General features: G+C 32.2%; 3 protein-coding genes across 3 annotated transcripts; 2 read left to right on the top strand and 1 right to left on the bottom strand.

Moving 5' to 3' along the window:
• The first annotated feature begins 79 nt into the window (after nucleotides 1-79).
• On the top strand, nucleotides 80-9,321 carry LOC141447726 (liver carboxylesterase 1). The gene is made up of 11 exons (XM_074115503.1): nucleotides 80-442; nucleotides 2,559-2,687; nucleotides 4,488-4,647; nucleotides 4,719-4,904; nucleotides 5,598-5,791; nucleotides 5,874-6,078; nucleotides 6,172-6,261; nucleotides 6,747-6,868; nucleotides 6,958-7,135; nucleotides 7,219-7,363; nucleotides 7,822-9,321. The coding sequence occupies exons 1-11, from the start codon at nucleotides 98-100 to the stop codon at nucleotides 8,309-8,311; spliced, it is 2,244 nt and encodes a 747-aa protein (XP_073971604.1). The 5' UTR covers nucleotides 80-97; the 3' UTR covers nucleotides 8,312-9,321.
• A 918-nt stretch (nucleotides 9,322-10,239) lies between these two features.
• On the bottom strand, nucleotides 10,240-15,894 carry LOC141447725 (proline-, glutamic acid- and leucine-rich protein 1). The gene is made up of 12 exons (XM_074115502.1): nucleotides 15,701-15,894; nucleotides 15,409-15,613; nucleotides 15,214-15,329; nucleotides 14,516-14,587; nucleotides 14,211-14,423; nucleotides 13,949-14,088; nucleotides 13,688-13,870; nucleotides 13,172-13,282; nucleotides 12,502-12,646; nucleotides 12,209-12,403; nucleotides 11,858-12,073; nucleotides 10,240-11,095 (listed from the first exon to the last, which is right to left on the bottom strand). Exons 1-12 carry the CDS (start codon nucleotides 15,803-15,805, stop codon nucleotides 10,451-10,453), a joined length of 2,346 nt encoding a protein of 781 aa, XP_073971603.1. The 5' UTR covers nucleotides 15,806-15,894; the 3' UTR covers nucleotides 10,240-10,450.
• A 53-nt stretch (nucleotides 15,895-15,947) lies between these two features.
• On the top strand, nucleotides 15,948-18,826 carry LOC141447752 (transmembrane protein 17-like). The gene is made up of 4 exons (XM_074115555.1): nucleotides 15,948-16,209; nucleotides 16,291-16,391; nucleotides 16,462-16,575; nucleotides 17,024-18,826. The coding sequence occupies exons 1-4, from the start codon at nucleotides 16,206-16,208 to the stop codon at nucleotides 17,252-17,254; spliced, it is 450 nt and encodes a 149-aa protein (XP_073971656.1). The 5' UTR covers nucleotides 15,948-16,205; the 3' UTR covers nucleotides 17,255-18,826.
• The last annotated feature ends 372 nt before the right edge of the window (nucleotides 18,827-19,198 follow it).

Genomic DNA, 19,198 nt, shown 5'->3' with positions numbered 1-19,198 from the left:
AAAAGGAATTAAATGATGAGGTCATTCAGTCAAAAGACTGGGGATTCCTGATGACCTTGGTGGGGAGAAGAAATAATAATCGTAAAAATAGAAATAAATGACTAGAGATGAATATCAGGAATCAGTTGCAAAGATGCGTCCAGTTGTTGCAACAGCTACAGTGGTGTTGATTGTTCTATTGTGTTATAATGTTGATGGTGAGAGACGAATAAAACGTATAGTTGGTGGTGTGCCCGCTGAAGTACCACCGAATTCTGGTACAGTACCAAACCCTACAAGTCCAACCGCTCAGCCACCCTCGGCTGAAACGGAGAAACCGTTAGTGTTTGTCAGAAAAGATAGAAGAAGTGCTGTAGTACGTGGCATTGCCAATGAAGATGGGAGTTACAGTTTTTTGGGCATTAGATATGCTGAACCACCGATTAAAAGATTGCGATTCCAGGTATTTCTAATAATATACTTAAAAGAAAAATCAGGTTTAAATTCTCACCCAGTTTTCTCTTATAAGATTGGATTTTCTTCAAACTGGAAACATTTACGAATTTTATTTCGCTCTTTTTTTAAAACAATTGTTTTTTATCGTTCATGGGACTCACTTTTTCCGACCGAAGCTTTTCCTTAAACTTAAAGTTTCAGCAACTCTCTTAATCCACCAATGGTGAATAAGAATACGACCATACCACATTAAGATGGTACTCTGGTGGAAAGCTAAGCCTAACCATCCCCTCTCCAGAAAGTGCCGTAATTGGTTGTCCTTGGAAAATGTTTCGTATAAAGCTTTGTTTTTTAGTGTGAAAAGTAAAAATTCATGAATAAAACCATAAACATAATGCAATTAACTATTAATATCATTGAAGTTGGTAAAATTCATATTTATTTAAATCTAAACTCATCAAGGGCAGAAAATCTCGACGTATACTGCTAGTAACTAACAAAGTTTCAAGTTGGAACTTTTTTTAAGTTAGAATTTTTCCTGAACGATCATCACTCCTCTGATTTCGAAGTACCAAAAAGTCTAAATCGCAAAAACAAACCCCGAGAGTATTGCAGGATATCATTTCCTATTTCTCCTGTCCTAATCTGCTCTTGGGGCTTGATTTGACTGAAATTCAAATCAAGCATGAATAGTCAGCTTGAACCGGGTTAGAGGCCCACGGACAGTTTGGGAAAACCGGTGAAGCTGTGTTAGTTATTTGCTTGAACAGAGACTAGTGTCTAAATCGAAGTCTCAAGGGCCATAGTTGAGGATATTTAATGCAGGGCTAGGTGATAACTCTTGTAATGGCAGTAGAATCAGAAAAAAAAACTGAGTTCGAAATAGAAGTACAAACATTTTTTTTGAAACAAAATTATAATTACGGTAACCAGGAAATTAAATTGAAGAGACTAAAGGAATTTACGCAACAACCTTGGGGTTTATTTCTAAAAATTAAGACAAAGAAGACGGATTAGCTTTTATTAATACAGAACTTCGTCAGCAGAAGATTATACAGGCTGTACACGCTGTATTTGCCTTTATAATTGTCTATTTTATGGTATTTATAAACTCATTTCGTTTATCCCAGTCATTCAATTACTTATTTCAAAGTGTTCTTAAATTCTAAGTAATCTAACTTCTCGTGACTATCAAATAAATCAAGCGATCACACAACTACACTACCCCCCAGATCATAATAGCCAACAATAGCTGGAGAGTTCGCGCGTCCATGCATCGGCCCAGGTAGCAGATATCACAGATTAGCGCTTGCTACCTCTTCGTGACATCAAGACGTATTACTCGAATAAGATAGACGTTTTGGGCGCATTAAATGAATCAAATCATGATGTTGCTGTGGATGTATCTAAAATTCTCAGATAGCATATGTATTGAATTAAAGAAATAACAGTTCGCATTAAGTTCGAATTCATCCTCTTACTACCAGCTTTTAGTATCTTCCTTGATATTTTCATATCTAGCAGACAGAGTTGTTCATTGTCATGCAATATTGTTTTATTATCAAGATTATAAGAAGCATTTTGTTTTAGCAAGACGGTAGCAATTCTTCACTAGTCGTGCAGTCGTTGATAAGATATTTTTTTCTGAGTAAACTTGAATTTTAGTCAGTTTAAAAAAATCTTTGCGCCAACGTTTCAAACTATATTTTTAGTTCATCTTCAGCGCTTTTGTTCCATATTGTAACATGAACATGATTCCGTGTTGTGTTGACACCATTAGTTCTTGAAAGTTCTCAGTTGCTAAGAAATTACCAAAACTGAAGATATCTCAGAAATAATGTTTTATCAACCGTCCTATTTCTCAGTAACTGCTATCTTATTATCTTGTATTTAACAACCATCCACGTTTTCAATAAGGGGGAAAAAAGCACCAAAGATGATCTAAATACTGTTCGAAATGTTGGTGTAAGGATATTTTATTTCTAAACTGACTAATAATCAAGATTCCTCAGAAATAACCTTTCTTGTTTTGGTTTTTATTTATTGTTTTCTTCCATTTGTTATCTGTATTTATTTTTATTGTTGTTATTGAATAAATAATCATAAAGACTGTTTATTTACAGCGACCAAGAAGAGTGAAGCTAAAAGGCGAAGTTGATGCAACAAAATTTGGGCCTCCTTGTGCTCAATGGAGAAATAGAAAACTATTTGGTAGTGAGGACTGTCTTTTCCTCAATATATTTTCCCCAGAGGTTAGTTCAAACTTTCCTTATATTCTTTCCTTATTGTGTTTTTATTCTGTTTTAATGGCCACGCATCATTTCTAGTGTACGCTTACTGAGTAATTATATGAATTAGTTGAAATAAAAGTTGTAGTTAATTCTTAAGAATTTATAAACTTTTTTTTTCTAGAAAATAATAATTTTTTGACTTAAATATCACCTGCAAAGTTTCAGAATTACGTCAATAAACAACGTATATGCTTTTTCCTCATTCTTCTCTAACTGATGTTTAAGATTATTTTAATAATTCTAACAACGTTTAAGCTCCAAAGTTTTGATTCTATACTTAAAGAAATCAAAATATAAATGAACTTCAAACTTATCTCTATTAGACTGATATCTAGATTTTGTATTAGATGTGTGTTTGTGAATCATTTCTGATTCAATAGTCAAATCGAAGCATTCAAATAATTTCTTTAGGGATAGATTTTCTAAATGTTTAATCTGTTTAACTTTATTACGTAAGAGGAAGGAATTACGATTTTTTTTAGCTTTTTTTGGCATTGTCTTTCGCCATACAGCCAGCATCGTCTAGGTGCTTATCACTAGAATATCACTCACTCTCCATTCTTACTTATAAATACATTCGCTTCACACATTCATCCCTCTACTATATCCAACTATTTACATACAAACTTACAACTAATGGATGGATCAATACTCAAGATTCCTGCCATCCTTATAGCTTAACCGAGATTAAAATCACCGTAATCCTTCTCTAATCATTTTCTTCCATTCATTTTAATCGGCTGTAACTTTTAAATACATTCATATTTCTTAGCTACAGATTTAAGCACATAGATGTTGGTGGAGAATATTATGTCTTTGTAGCGAAGTGGTTCATCTAAATACCTGTATATGTCGTCAAACATTCGTTTCCATTCTACTATACATAACGTGGACATATCATTATTATATGTTTGAAATCCTCATCCTCATTGCAATCTACGCAGAGAGGAGAGGACTGTAATTACGATTGTGTCGATTTTTACGGTATATCCGTTTTGAGTTCCTATAAGTCCTCAAAAAAAAAAAAGTTGATTTATTGTACATTCTTTACAAGTGTGTGTACGCATATCTGTCTCAGAAGTCAGTACAACTAAACATCGAAAGTTGGCTGGAAATTCAAATTTGACATTTATCGGGAACAAAAATAAACTTCAAAACAAAATCAGCCAACTTGGATCCCATCATTGAATCGTTTTTTCAGTTTTTTTAAAAATATATTTTCTCGAAAATGATTTTCTTCAAATTTGGGGTCATTAATCACTATTCAAAGTGAACTGATATTAAATTAGAATTTGTAGGTTTTTTTTACAAGGATATTTATTTAAATTATTTGATTATTGAGTAGTAACCAAATTAAAGAGAATATCTTGTCATTTCTAAGCTAATGCTTTTGTCTGAAATCATTCCTATCTCGATCGATCTGTTGTTACGGGTCAAATTTATTGATCTCATTATGATAATAGTAAATTCTGCGAATTAATGTAAATTTAGTCAGAGAAATTCGTGAGATTGTTCTTTCCAGTTTTTTTTTATTTATCGTTTACTTTAGCCTTCACAGCTGCTTTTATTCTTAATTCATAATCGGTTATGGATTTTCATACATTTTTGGACATTGATGTGTTAGTTTTGTGTTGAGAGTTATGGCTTCTGTAGACAGCAGATCATTGACGCAGCGTCAAGCAGATGATTGGTTTCATATGGTTTATACTTTGTGCAGTAAATATGTAGTTTCTCTTTAAGAAGAGCACATGCAAATTTCAGGTATCACAAGGAGATGGAAGTCCTCCTCCTTCTAATCCAGTACTTGTCTGGATCCATGGTGGGAATTTTAAGACAGGATCAGCAGCCCAGTATGTTCCTACACATCTGGTTAAAAAAGGAATCGTAGTGGTGACAGTTCAATATAGACTTGGCTCTCTAGGTAATTTCTACTCCATAAAATAATATTTAATCAAAACAATGCTCAAAATAACTAATGTATGCATATTGTAGGATTTCTAAGTACCGGGCGCAAAGAACTACCAGGAAATACGGGATTGTTTGATATTGCCACGGCTATGAGATGGGTGAACGATTACATAAGATATTTTGGTGGCGATCCAAAGAGAATTACACCAGGAGGCCAAGGAAGTGGTGCCAGTTGTGCCTCAATGTTGGCATTAAATAAACATACAAGACGTAAGTTAATTGCTATCTTATTAGTTTTTAGTACGGAGAAAAATAAAATTGTTAAATAATAGGGAAAATAGTTGAAGGTAGGCGTACGAGTTATCATGTTTAGAAAATTGAAAGTTTGTAAAAAGATAAAGAAATAATGGTTTAAAGAAGGCAAATAAAGAGTCTATGAATGATGAATTTATGAATGAAGTGATGAAAGATGTGATTTACAGTTAGATCGATAAGTGAAAGAACTGGGTTGTAAGAATTACTTGTGCGAAAGGAGAGCGAGAACTTTGCTGTCTTTCTTAAGAATGAACCTTGAGAGAATGGTTTTATCTTCCGATAAGTGCTTACCGTCCTGAAGTCGGGTAAGCCCTGCTTCTTATCTCAAACAGACTTATCATCGCCTTTGGACCGAAGTGCCCTCACATCGCAAATACCTCCTCAATTCGCCACTGAATGATAGGCACAATATGGTTCTGAATTGATTTGTCCGTAAGAGTTACTTTTATATTAAACAATTTCTTTGAAAAGGTTTACCTGAAAAAGTATTTTAAATAGTCATTTTGATCGTAACTTCTCTTTTAGGTGGGTTTAGGGGAGGTGAAACACTTGAAAACACTGACTGTTTTTTATTTTAGAACTTTGAAAATGAGAGAAAATTAAATTGTATCAATATTAGTACCTCATTTTGTATTTTGGTGTCCACAGGTAAGCTGAATGGAGTGTTTGCAATGAGTGGTACACCTGTATCACCATTCACATTGGACGAAAATGAAATAAGAACGGCCGAAGAAGTCTCATCAGAGACGGGTTCCTGTGATTCAAAACAAGGCTTCCAGTTTGTAAGATGTATGCAAAAACTTCCGTTGGATGTAATTTTAAAAGCTGACAGTGGTGTACAGGTAGATTAGTTGCAAAGTATTATGTTTGTGTTTAGGAAGATAAAATCTTGTAGATTTCACAGAACTTGAATTATTATTTTAGGTTAATCGTGTAAAGTCGGATAAATTTCCAAAAGGATTAGCAAATCTATTAGGTCCTGGACCAGCAGAAGAAGGGAAAGAAGATGAAAGATTTTTGCCACACTTTCTTTTACAGTCTCCTTTGGAAGCTATGAAACAAGGACAGTTTTCTGCCGTACCACTGCTTACTGGAGTGACCAAAGAAGAAACGGGGAGTGGTTGTAGAGGTGAGCTGAATTTTCTGTTTTTGATTTTAGCTTGTTTTATTTCGTTAAGCCTTGTGATGCTGTCATAATAATAAAGCGGTATTTGATTTTTAGGTAGTTTCCTGGAGGAGATACAGAAAAAATTATTATCACCAAATTTCTTACAATCAGATCTTTTTACTGGAGCTTTGAATGCAAATAATGGTACGTACTTTGATTTACTTAGTAACTTAGTTTACTCTGCTTCTTAATTTCCTGCTGCTTATCTCGGAGTCATATTCTCTATCCTCTTTTATTCAGCCGCCCTCGTTCTGTCTGCTCAAGTGGTTCTTACTAAAGCAATACTTTAAGCCATCTCTATGTTTTTCTTTGCCCATAGTTACATCATGACAGGCCTTCGTTTCTGTTGTACAAAGAATGGTTTAGCTCTTCATCATTTTTGTTTATTCTTGCAATTATTTTCTAATAACAAAAGATGAGCCCTATGGCAAGAATTAGAAATTCTTCTTCTTCTTTTTTCAATGTTTACTTTTCTATATCTTTCAAATTGCCATTGCCAACTCACCCTGAGTAAACTAAATCCCTTCTTCCTCCCAAAATGGTTTATTACTTAAACTGCTTTCTTCAACTGTTAATGAAATGATGGTGGGCTTTCAAAAGAAAATTAATTTAATAAATTGAATTTATAGGCATGTTTGTAAATAAAACTGTAAATCCTGCACTGACTTCATTATTCTTGAATGGTAATTATCTGAAATTTTTCACCATGTTGATCACTTCTGGACTTTCTGATTTGGAAAAAATTATTAAGGTATTCTGGAAATTACTTTTTTTTTTAAATAGATATTTATGTAATTTGATTTAAGATTTGATAAAAAAAAATAATGTCATTCTTTCTAGCACACAACTGATGCGTTTTTTAATTTACCGGCATTTCTTACTTCGCATTTCTGGTCGAAAAAGGCTAAAGTATATCTTTACAGTGTTGAGCATGCACCTCAGAAATCACTAGCTGAATCATTTCTATCTGAATTACCTTTAGTTTCATCTGTAGGTTCACAAAAAAGTGAGAAAAAAGGTGATAAAAAGTAAAAATATGTTAACCAAAAAAAATCAGATCAATATGTTCATATTAATATTTTTTTATTTTCCTATAATTAGGACCCGAACATGGTGACGATTTGATATTTCTCTTTGATTTAAATACACTCGAAGGAAAACCACTGGACAATACTGTCCTTAGCGAAGTTGATTTAAAAGTGAGAGAACATTTCTGCAACTTGGTAGCTGAGTTTATTCGAAATGGGTAAGTTATTAAAGGATATTTAAAGTAGGTCTAGCCACAATTAGTATTCTACCACTCATGTAAAGAATTTCTGGATTTTTCAAGTAACAAATAAGGAAACATCTAATAACGTTTAACATATACTTAATTTGAAGGGTGAGGTGGATTGATTAAATCAAACCGAAAAAGCTTTATTACTCTACAGATGATATTGTGAATTGAGGTTTTTGATGTAATTGTAAATAAAGAATTTTGTTAATAAGTTCATACTAGTGAAGAATATCAGCTAATTCTTAACGTATGGGATGTCCATTTAGAACAAACTTTCTTTAAGATAAAGCCTTTCTGCCTCATTGGATTCGTACCTGCTAAAGACAAAAATCTCCTACTTACAAGAATAAAGAAGTACTATTAATAAGAATTAAATTGCATTTAGTGAAAGTTAAACAACAGATTGTTATTTTGTTTATTATTTTCAGGAAACCACGAATTGAAGGTGGAGATGATTGGAAACCATTTTCAGCTGAAAAAAACAATTATATGATCATAGACGAACAACCAAAATCAGCGGAAAACTTTCACAAGTGTGCAATGGGCATGTGGACTGGTGATAACGGTATCCTTGGTTCATCGGATTGTTCTGCACTGAATGAGGCCGCTCAAGTGGTCACGAGTACAATCGGTGCAGCCGGATCACAACTATTATCTACTGCTGATAATCTGGCCGATACTTTAGGAGTAAAGAATTTGAAGGATCCCGTCAGCTCTATAAAAGATCTAGTTGGTGGTGGTGATGGTGGAAATCCTTTGGGAGGTCTTCTTGGCAACGGAGGTCAGGTAACAACAGCAAAGAGTAGGTTAGGGGACTCTGTTACTACAACGGTTAGGACGGCACCTCGACGAAGTACAACCACTAGACCATCCGGAGGACTTTTAGGTTTAGGGGGAGGTGGAGGACTTTTAGGGTAACAAAACAAAATATGGGCCACGATTAAGAAAGAAAAAGTGAAACCAAAAAGAAAGTGGCACCCCTCATTTTACATTAAAAAAAAAAAAAAATTCACATACAGGAATCTTGATTATAGGAAATCGAAGTTTTGCGACCAGGGATCAGAAGTTTGTCTTCAGCACAACTTTCTAAACGCAAATCCTAACTTGATAATTTATGGCTAACGTTGGGTCGAAGTAAGTACGTCAAAATATGGTTAAAAACTATTTCCGTAACACTTCTTCCATCAATTGAAATTTACTTTAGTTTTTGGATACTGCACGTTTAATGTCTTTTAACATTTTGAAACTGTAAAAGTTCACTGCAGTAGGCTTGTATATGAGTAAATTCAGGTCTTAGGCGGATCCTTGGGCGTAAAAAGATTTTCGTGTTCCTTAATTTTCTGTAGGTAGGAGAAAACAATGTACGCTTGAATTCAAAATGTCGGAAATAGCTACGGAAAAGTCTGATTTGATTACTCTTTACTTAACGTTAACTGAAGAAATTCAAATTTGGAATTTTGTTTGCATATTTCAGGACACCGCCTCTTTAGGCTTTTGTTCTAAATCTGTCCAGAAATACCTGATTTGATTGAATTTTATCTAGATTTTTTTTGTTTTCTATTTTCACGAAATAAAGTGTTTCACACTTCAAAGATATGTTGCACTAAGGTTACTACAGATTTTATCCAAGAACGTTATAATAGTAAATATGTATAAATATTGAGCATTACGTCATAACTTTTTTATTTATATCACACGTAAAAAAGATAAATATATTTATATTATAAAATGAAGGGACCACTTTTTTAAAGTTGTAGGAGGTATTTTTATTTAAAAATAAAATAAATTGAGGAAGTTTTTTCCTAGTATTTAAGGTCCGCATTTCGTGGATGGTCTGCAATATCTTCAAGAAATTACTATTGTAAATCATATATTGTATGTAAACTTTTTTATTTAAATGCATAATAAAGTCAAAATTATTAAGTTTAGATATTGTTGTACAGTTTGTTTTTAGTATTGTTATTGCTAATCGGTTATGTTACTGATTCCATGACATATGGTGAACTGGGTACCCAGGCACTTCAAGTGTCTCCTGGAGAGCACAATACATACCCTCGTCACATTGCTTTGCTTCAGCAGAGGGAAAAAATTATTGAGTTTGAATTTTAGAGTAAACAAAAAGTGGCTTAATAAAGCAAAATTCACGGCAACCTAAAAAAAACTATTGTTACTTCCTCAAGTGCCGTATTAGTTCAAATATAGTGTATAGTATAATTTGAATAGTGTAAATGTGTGTGGAAGGATGTTTATACGGAAGGCCCGGAGGCGTCAGAATAAGAGGTAGGCCAAGAATGAGATGGTTTGATGACGTCGAGGGGGATTTGAGGAAAATGGGTGTGCGAAGGTGGAGACTGAAGGCTCTTGATAGAGCTCAGTGGAGAGCCTTGGTTGAGGAGGTCCTGGTCCTTTTAGGATTGTAGTGCCAAAGAGGAGGAGGAAAAGTGTGTAGTGATGATCTAGAGTTCGCCTGCGGGTATGCTAAACACAAGTTTTTCCATGTATCAATTATCTCTTCAGGCCCTGTGCGTTTGTATGATGATGGTGTCACCTAAGAAGGATTACTGCTATGTAACGTAACAGCTTCTTTCTTCTTTTTGTAAAACTGTTGTAACGAGAAAAAAATTGAGGGTCGCTTTACTTTCCATTATAATATTATGAGAGTCAAGCATATTGTAGAAATTACATATTAAAGGAGATATATTAAATTATTTCCTTTTGTACAGAAGTTTCAAAAACCAACTGCTGAATATTTTCTTACAACAGAAAAACCAACTCGAACTAGTAAGAGAAACTCATTTGAGTGTAACTTAAAAGTATTTAAAAAAACAAAAAAATAGCAATACAAATTTAGTTAACTATCTTTTATTTAAAAACTATAACTTATGAAATTTGTTTACATTTTTACAAACAAAATCTGACTGAGATAGGAAAATTGTTTTATTTATTTCATATGCAATTTTATCATAGCTCTTGAATAAAACTATCATATATTCAATCCTTTATTTATTTTTTTTGTTGCATAAGATTTTGTATCACTTAGTCGCATAAAAAAGTAATTTATAGATTCACTTCGACAATGTCCACAAATGATGACAGCATTTCTTTTTCAAGTTCACTCACTTCCGTTTCTTGCTGTCGCTGATGATCATCTTTTCTCTTCTTCTCCTGTGGACTTTCAATAGTTATATCTTTGTCGTTGTTCAATCTTCTTTTAGATTTTGGTTTTTCCATTTCATTCGGAATGTCTTCTATTATTTCTGGTTCTTTAACCTTCTCAGAGTTTTGATTAGAATGACATTCATTTTGCTTAATTTCATTTTCATTTGATTTTATTTCCATTTCTACAACTTCTACAGGCTGAATTTCCATTTGTTCTTTTCCAGGTTTATCATTATTAACATTTTCAGTCTTTTTTTCAACATTTAAGGGAGATTTTGGTGGATAATTTTCAAATAATCTTGGCACACTTTCTAGCACTATTGAATCGTTCATCGGACTACAATCTTCTTTGCTTACGATATCACCAGTTGTTGATAGATTTCCATTCACTTTAACTACCTCTGAAGTTGTACCTAAGGCTGTTGTATTTATATTTGTTGAAGTAGAGATTTCATTGACTTCTAATCCAAAACTAAGTGTAGGCCCTAGAGGGTGGATTATTTTATCGATATTACCAACAGCTTGGCCGCAAAATCTTGAAACCTGGAAAAAAAACATTTTATAAAACATGAACCTAGACTAGAGGAACCTACACTGTGAGTTTTCACCTAGAATACATGTTTTAAGAACTCCTGAGTACTATGTTAATTTACGAATTTATCTTCTTGTCAAATTATATTTTTAATTTTTTGTTTTTTGCTAAGTTTGCTACGACCAACGGCCTATGCCACCTTCAGTGCTCTGGAACATTCAATAAAATTCTGTAACATTTCTGTAAACATATGAGCTTCCACAGCCCTGAAGATAAGCTAGTCCCTAGGCCGCAAGCTTGGCAAAAAATAAAAAATTATGACTAAAACTAGCAAAAATCTTTCGTTCTTTTGGTTTAATGAATCAGTCACTGTACTCTACAATGGAACTAAGTACATTTTCAAATTAGAAATGTGATGAAAATACATAAAAGCCGTGAAAATCGAATGAATGTTTTCTACCATTTTTATTTAATTTATCTACGCATTTTAAAAGTGACTGCAATCTAACAAGCCAAAAGAGAAAGGAGGTGCGGCACTCCGTTCTAAAGGATTTCCCGAACTTGAACGCACAACAAACTAGCTTCTTTAATTTAGTTTAACCTAAAACGTAGACTGACTTCCTTCGCTAAATTCCTACAATTTTTTGCTGAACACTATTTACAGAGATATGCGTTATTATGATTTGATAATGAGGAAGGGGGAAGCTCAATGCTGGTGATAGATAGAGAAGTTATAGGAAATAAAATCAACAATTATAACAACTATAACTTACTAAAAGTGAACTATCATTCAGTCCGTTGGTGAAAATCTGTACAGCGTAATTGCACGGTGCAGGAAATTTTGGATGAGGATCATTGCAGAGAGCAAGAAGAGAAGTATACAGTGCAAGTCTACAAGATTCATCCCTATATGGTATGGGTACGTCCAATGATAGCCTTAATGCAGTTTCTACTTGCATTAATTCGCTTACTATCCTCTCTTGGAGTTGCTGAAAATAAATTTAAAAAAAAAGTTTAAGTTACTTATTCTGCAAATATTATAATATAGTAAAAATAACCATTTTTATCAGTACGAAACACACTATACTTTAAACCTAATAAAAACTTATGAAATTGTGTGGAACCTTATGAATCTGAGAGGGAATCAAAAATGATGTAGATTCCAACAAAGGTGGTAACACACTAAGAGCGGCCGCACACATTTCTTTGTTTGCCAAAGGATTAACAGCTGTAATTAGTTTATTTTCCAAATTTTGAAGCTCCTTTTGTTTTTTCCTTTCCTTTTTTCCAACTTTACCTTTTAATCTTTTCGCTGAAACCTATAAAATTACGATGGAAACTTACTTGAAAGAGAACATCTATAGAATTCAGGTTAATTTATTTGATAATGAAACTTTAAAAAAAAATCTAAACTTACGCTGAGCGTTATAGTTGGCTTTTTGCTGTGAATATCCGATAAGACAGATGAAATTATGTCATTAATGTAATGATGAACATAACTGCCAATCCGTGAAATGGTTAACCAAGTGTTTAGACAACTATATGCTTTAACTCGTAGCAAACTGAAAACAAATAATTCCAAAATTACTTTTAAAAAAGTAATAAAAAATAGCTTAAGATCTTAACTGTTATTTTTTAAATGTAGATTTAAGGGATGTTACGTTATAGTATTAATTATAAACACACCTAGTGCACTTGAATAGCAAAATTCAAATATTAAAGATCATGCATTTATTTTTTAGTTTAATATGTTTCACGTTTAACTGTTTAATCTAATATTTATTTTGATACAATTCTATTAAAATGGTTTTCCTGTTCGTCTAAACAAGAACTGAATCTTATTTTATGTTTAAATTTTTAAGATTTCCAAATCTATGTTTTTACAGAAGATATGACCAATCGATTGTCGATAAATGATACTTAGTGTAGATATTATGCAAATAATATTTTTAATAAAGAAGTTAATATTATAACTTTCAATTAAGCGTAATTATTTCGACAAAATATATGAGGGTTATGCACAAAAACAAAATGTTAATATTTCACGCAAACTTTTTTTTATTTTTCTATTGTATAAGTAAAGCTACCTGTAAGGTTTACGTTGTCCAAATTCACAATCATCAACTTTAGTCCATTTCAATGTTTGCACAAGTAGTTTACAAATTATTTCAGCATGAGGAAGTAAACTTCGACGACAACTAAAAACAAAAAGCTTTACATTGTAAAAATCGTGTGAGTAATTCATGCCAGAATATTATTTTTAAATTTCCACTAGGTTTAACCATATGCGAACTCTTGAGTGCCTACGAAAATATTAATTCTTAAATTTTTTTTTCATTGAAATTTTCATTTTCCCAAAGGATGTAACATCAGGATTCCACACTTCATATCTATTCAGGTTCTCTAGGGAAGCCTCTTCAACATCAACAGTATAAGGTCTAGCCGAAATAAAATTGCATACGAAATAAACAATTATTTGGTAATCAAATTTTAATTTAATTTTCTTCAGGATAATAATAAATACAAATTAATTTGGCGTACTCTTTTACTGAACCGGTACTGATTGGTTTTTATGATATATTAATTTTGTACTAATCACATACCTTTGAATCAAAGAATCCAATATATTTAGGCAGGCACAATGAATGGTTGAAATTTGGGTAGATAAAATAATAGAATCATTTGACACATTTCCTTCAAGCGTTTTACACGTAATGGACAAAGCTCTACATATAACACTAAAAACAGCGTCCGGATGTACTCGCTTGTTTACCGGAAACATTCCCCTGTAAAAATGTTTATCTGTTAGAATTAGTATATCCAACACCGATTTCCTCTATAGCATTTTCATTATAAGTACTTACAAAAACATTATCTTCAAAAACTCAGAAAGGCTGGTAAACTGTACAGTTAATCTTTGAACATTTTTTAAAGAATAGGTTTTAGATATTTCAGGTAATGAAGAATTATTATCATCTCTAATAATATATGTTTCATATGTTCCCTAAAATAATGAATCATTTAAGAGCTTAGTCAACAAAAGGTTTACCTTGGTTAGAGAACTTACTTCAATGCATTTATTTATAATAAATAATTACAAAATTTACAATTATATTGATAAAATACCTGTATTTCGTTAATATGGCTAAACAATCTATCTAAAATTGTGTGCAGAGCGCTAATAAGAAATTTCTGTTTATCAAACCACTGTTGCTTTATCTCTCCCATATCAGCGGTGATAGGGCCAATACTTGCAAGATTAAGAAAACATCTTGCACAAGCATTTACGATAGCAGGTGGACATTCCAAAAGCTGAAGAAGGAATTGTTCAATTTTATTCTGAAAAATGAGAATAATTTGCAAAACCACAGTAGAAATAAACCTTCAAGAAATAATAATTTAGAAAATAAAATTGTATTTATTTAACCTACCTTCCATTGTCCACAAGCTTTTCCGTAATGTAACAATATTTGCTCCAAACATTGCAGCATTGGGAGTAAAAGCTTAAAAAAAATAAATAAACAGAATAAAATTGCTGAAAAAACCGAAGTAAATCCAGGAGGAGTTTGGTTGAAAGAAGTCTCCTACAAACCAAATATTTACAATCAGGACGCAATGGTCAATGAACATGAGGAATACCGCGCACTAACTTTTTTTCGTACAACCCATGATACAGTATGAAAAGAAATGGCATTATTTTTGAAGAAGTTGCAAGCACACATTTTAGACAATCATTAAGGAAACAGAGGGAAGGGATTAGCTATGAGGTTAACATACTGGACTCCCACGCGGAGGTCCCGGGTTCGAATCCAGCTGCTGACCCTTAGATTTTTTCTTCCTAGGAGCTTCTTACAGCTCACTGTCCGGTGATGGACAGTGTTGTCTGTAACGAGAGAACACTGTCCGGAGGCCGGCAGTGCACTGAAAAAAGCTCCGGGCGCCAATAACCTTAGATGTTGACGCGCCTTAAATCACAAAAAAAAAAAAATTAAGGAAACAGATAGGGAACCCTAAATAAAGCAAGTGCAAGCTTATTAGTAGGTTGTTGAACATTAAAGCATTTGTACGCTACTTTTGTTCCTTTTTGTTGCCTAGTAAGCCTACAAGATTATTAAAACAAATGTTATACCTCACTCGCTAATTGTTTTGTATTCTTAAAATAATGGTCCAAAAATTTAGGAATAACATTTAGGGACGTCTGTTTTCTAATAACTGGATAATCTTTTGAGTATATAATAAGTTCTCCTAAAAAAAAAAAAAGAGAAGAATTTTAAGTTACAGAAAATATACTAACATACTGGATTTTAATAAAATTTTTACTCACTTAAAAGAGTATAAGGAGTCACTAAATAACTGGGAGACTGAAGTCCCTTCAAACATTGTTGTAACCATTGCAATAAATTTCTTTCTATTAAATCTGACTTACACTGTGGTAATAGAACATTCAAGATCAACACTCCTTTTTCAAAGTCCGCACTTACATTTAATGAAGAGTTTACTATTGCTACTACACTTTCAATATTGCAATCCTGCACACAAAAATTAAAAGTAATGAATTGAAAATAGAAAAAAAAACTCACAAGAGCAATAATTTATATTTTCAGAAAAATTCTTACTTTTTGAAAAAGTATATTGTCCTTGCATACTTGTAAATAATTTCTTAGAGCATATTTATCGGATTCTCCCAAAGCTAATTTCAATAAATGAAACGTTGAATTCATTATACTGCTCACTCTAACCAATACTTCCAGTCAAAATACATGTGGCATAAGGCTCTGATTCCAGTAGAGGTTATTATCTGTTTACCAAAAACAACTTATCTTTCAATAATAACAAACATAACAATTTAGTAACCTGCTCATCTTGAGCCAAGTAGTGGATTGTCTTTTGTTCACTAATTAATTAGGGTACGCTCAAGCTTGACATGGGATCTAATAAATGTCACATTATGTTGAGTTTTGGGCATGGTTTATTTTTAATTTATGAGACCGTTAAAAATTAATTTCCCATCAAACTTAAAAGGAGGATGAAATTTACAAGTTCTTAATCAATTTTTCATCACTTAGATCTCACTAAGGCGTACGTTTTTCTAACTGATGTGAAAAAACTATTGGAGATAAAATGGGTATTAATTTTATTTATCATTTTATCTTTTTTAAAAAAGTAAATTATTTTTATCCTAACATCATCCCTTTTTTATGTGCAGGTACTCATTTCTCTAATTTACCATTGCAAGTATGTTTATATTTTAATGTCGTTTTTTTCCCATTCTGGCTTGCTGTAAATTTCATTATGATACCTATAAAGGTAAGTTGCTAAAGGAATTTACTATATAATGTTTTGATTATCTTAGTTAATTTTATAATCATGCTTTCAGTTTTCTAAATTGGAGATTCTTTATCAGTTCATATTAGCGTTGTCATTAGTAGCCGTTATAATAATCGAAGGAATTAGATTGTATATTGGTTATATAGGAAATTTGAAAGAAAAGGTAATATTAAAATTATTTTCATATTGTTGATTTATTAAACATAGAGTTCCCCCTTTTAGTACGGTAGTGTTTATTTTTATTATTTCAAATATCTTTCAGTTTTTATACTGGGAAATATTGTTTTATTTGTGTTTTTGTGGACAAATACCACAAATACTCGCAATGTGTTAATGTGCAAAATCAGTTAATTTAATTATTGTAGATGAAAAAGTCACTCATCTGGTAAACATCAAAATGATTACTGATATAGCGGCACTCTTAAATTTATGTAGAGTGTACAGTGTGTAAGAGGGACTTCTCTATACATATTTGGACATTCCCTGACAATTTTAATTTTTCTTAATATTTCCTTAAATAAATAATCCAAAAAATAGTTTTAAATACATTATACAGTATCCGTATTAGATAGTTCAATCCATTTATTACAATCTTTTAATTTATATTTCAGATTCCAGAAATAGCAAGTTTTTGGTTAATATCTGTTTTACTGCAAACCCCGTTACAAATGTTTCTTTTACTAAGTTCAGGTATAAAATCAAGTGTATTGGAACGAATTATGCAAAGTATTATGTGTATTTTTCTAATTGTTCAAATAATATTAGGTTTTATCGCTCTTAAACATACGGCGAAACATTCTGTACGTAGTTTCCAGTTCGTTAATTTTAACTTCAGCGAATAAGATACGATAGAGTTTCCATAAAATTTAGTTTTAATTTGTGAGAACTTCTTCGATGTCTAGATGCAATATTTGCATTGTATAAAAATACATACAAATTTTTATATTTACTTTTCATATCTGATAATAAGGTCAAAATTTTCTTTGTAGATTAAATTTGTGTGCACCAACCAATTCCTTATTTAGTCAAAGAACTATATTGCCTATTTTATAATGGTGATTTCTTGTTGATTACTTTATAATTGCAAAAACCATTTCATAGTTTAGGCTAAACTAATTTCTAATTAGTCTAATTTTTATTAGTCGGCCGGCGATCCAGCTGCATGAAATTAAAATTAAGTGCAGTGGGTTTGCTAATGTTATCTTTTCGCAATTACTAGAAAAGTTTTGCGAAAAATTGGATCTATTTAATTTATTTTTATTTGATAACAAATTTAACTCTCAGATGGGTATAACTCATTGCGAGATAACTGTACTGATTTTACGTTTATTAAAGTGGCTAATTACACTATCTGCTGAAGTATTCAGCAAAATATTCACTAACGAATTGCAGCATGGCATTTAAAAGATTGCAACATTTCTCATAGGCATAAGTATTCTTCGTACTGCCTTTTTCCACGAGTAGGAAATAAGAAACTATTGGCAATTCTTTTTTGATGTAATTTTAAGTTCCATCACAGTTGTTAGTACTCCACGAATTTTGTTTTAATTTCCGTCAAAACCCCTTATCGTCTTCTCCTTCTGATCTCGTAACGCTGCATAAGCGCGCTGAAGGAACCAAATTTTTTTCTCATTCGATTTCTTTATTTTCAAACAAGAGCTGTAAATTATGAGTAAAATAATTAAAAACAGTTTGAAAAAATTGCCTGTCAGGTTGTGCTTTTTTATCAGTAGTAGTTTTTTAAGATCACCTATTTGCTTTCTTCGGTTGTCGTGTTTGAAGCACAGTGTAGTCTTCTTTCTGCTTCTTCTCCTAGATCTTTATTCTGCTTTTAGACTTGTAAATTCTTTTCATTTCCAAAATGAATGCTATCCCATACCTCTCCTTAATTCCATGCGAATATGTTGTATGATTTCCTATAAAAACATAAAAAAAAACATTCTCGTCCTTTTGCTCACACTTTTAATTTCCAACTCATCTCTCTAATTATTTTTTTTTCTCTGAACATATAACACAGAGTTACAAATCCAAATGAATAACTTATACTGGTCTAACCAGACGTATGGAGCTGGCTGTTAATTAATTTTTCTAAACAGCCTTGTGTTAAAACGTCAAAGCAGATCCGCATAAGGTTCGATTTGTTGGTTGCTATTATTCCCATAAATTTAAACAATGATCAGAGATAAATAAAATTAATTCACACTATCAAATGTTTTTAAACCTATCACCAAAATAAACTGAATAGAAATTTTTTGTACAATATTTATTATAAAAACTCATATCATTAGTGATTATTTATTATTAAGTTGTTTAATGTGAATAATACTGATAGGCTTAAGTTACTAAGAGTACAAAGATTTGCTGATATCATTGATTGAAATATTAATAATTTATTAAAGGCTGTAATGAAGTATTTTAAAAAAAAATTGACTTGCTTTAAAAACTAATCAGTTTTATAAAAATCTAATGTTTTTGCAACCATTACTAAAAGCGAAGAGGGAAGGGATTAGCTATGAGGTTAGCATACTGGACTCCCACGCGGAGGTCCCGGGTTCGAATCCAGCAGCTGACCCTTAGATTTTCTCTTCCTAGGAGCTTCTTACAGCTCACTGTCCGGTGATGGACAGTGTTGTCTGTAACGAGAGAACACTGTCCGGAGACCGGCAGTGCACTGGAAAAAGCTCCGGGCGCTAATGACCTCAGCTGTTGATGCGCCAAAAAAAAAAAAAAAAAAAAAAAAAAAAAAAAAAAAAAAAAAAAACCGAATTTTTTCACAACAAAATTAA

This window comes from Rhodnius prolixus, unplaced genomic scaffold (genome assembly GCF_049639745.1).
Source record: "Rhodnius prolixus isolate KJV_2025 unplaced genomic scaffold, Rpr scaffold_13, whole genome shotgun sequence".
NCBI classification, from domain to species: Eukaryota; Metazoa; Arthropoda; class Insecta; order Hemiptera; family Reduviidae; genus Rhodnius; species Rhodnius prolixus.
Note: the sequence above shows the minus strand (reverse complement) of the source record. Positions and strands in the feature narration are given on the sequence as shown.

What these genes read in the sequence shown, in the direction of transcription:
- LOC141447725 (XM_074115502.1), bottom strand. Translation starts at nt 15,805, where the DNA reads ATGAATTCAACGTTTCATTTATTGAAATTAGCTTTGGGAGAATCCGAT. An exon ending in ACAATATACTTTTTCAAAAA is followed by an intron (nt 15,614 to 15,700) that starts GTAAGAATTTTT and finishes TTTTGTGTGCAG; the next exon opens with GATTGCAATATTGAAAGTGT. An exon ending in GGACAACGTAAACCTTACAG is followed by an intron (nt 12,647 to 13,171) that starts GTAGCTTTACTT and finishes ATTTGTTTTCAG; the next exon opens with TTTGCTACGAGTTAAAGCAT.
- LOC141447726 (XM_074115503.1), top strand. Translation starts at nt 98, where the DNA reads ATGACTAGAGATGAATATCAGGAATCAGTTGCAAAGATGCGTCCAGTT. An exon ending in TCAATATATTTTCCCCAGAG is followed by an intron (nt 2,688 to 4,487) that starts GTTAGTTCAAAC and finishes TGCAAATTTCAG; the next exon opens with GTATCACAAGGAGATGGAAG. An exon ending in ACAAAAAAGTGAGAAAAAAG is followed by an intron (nt 7,136 to 7,218) that starts GTGATAAAAAGT and finishes TCCTATAATTAG; the next exon opens with GACCCGAACATGGTGACGAT.
- LOC141447752 (XM_074115555.1), top strand. An exon ending in TCATTATGATACCTATAAAG is followed by an intron (nt 16,392 to 16,461) that starts GTAAGTTGCTAA and finishes TCATGCTTTCAG; the next exon opens with TTTTCTAAATTGGAGATTCT. An exon ending in TAGGAAATTTGAAAGAAAAG is followed by an intron (nt 16,576 to 17,023) that starts GTAATATTAAAA and finishes TTTATATTTCAG; the next exon opens with ATTCCAGAAATAGCAAGTTT.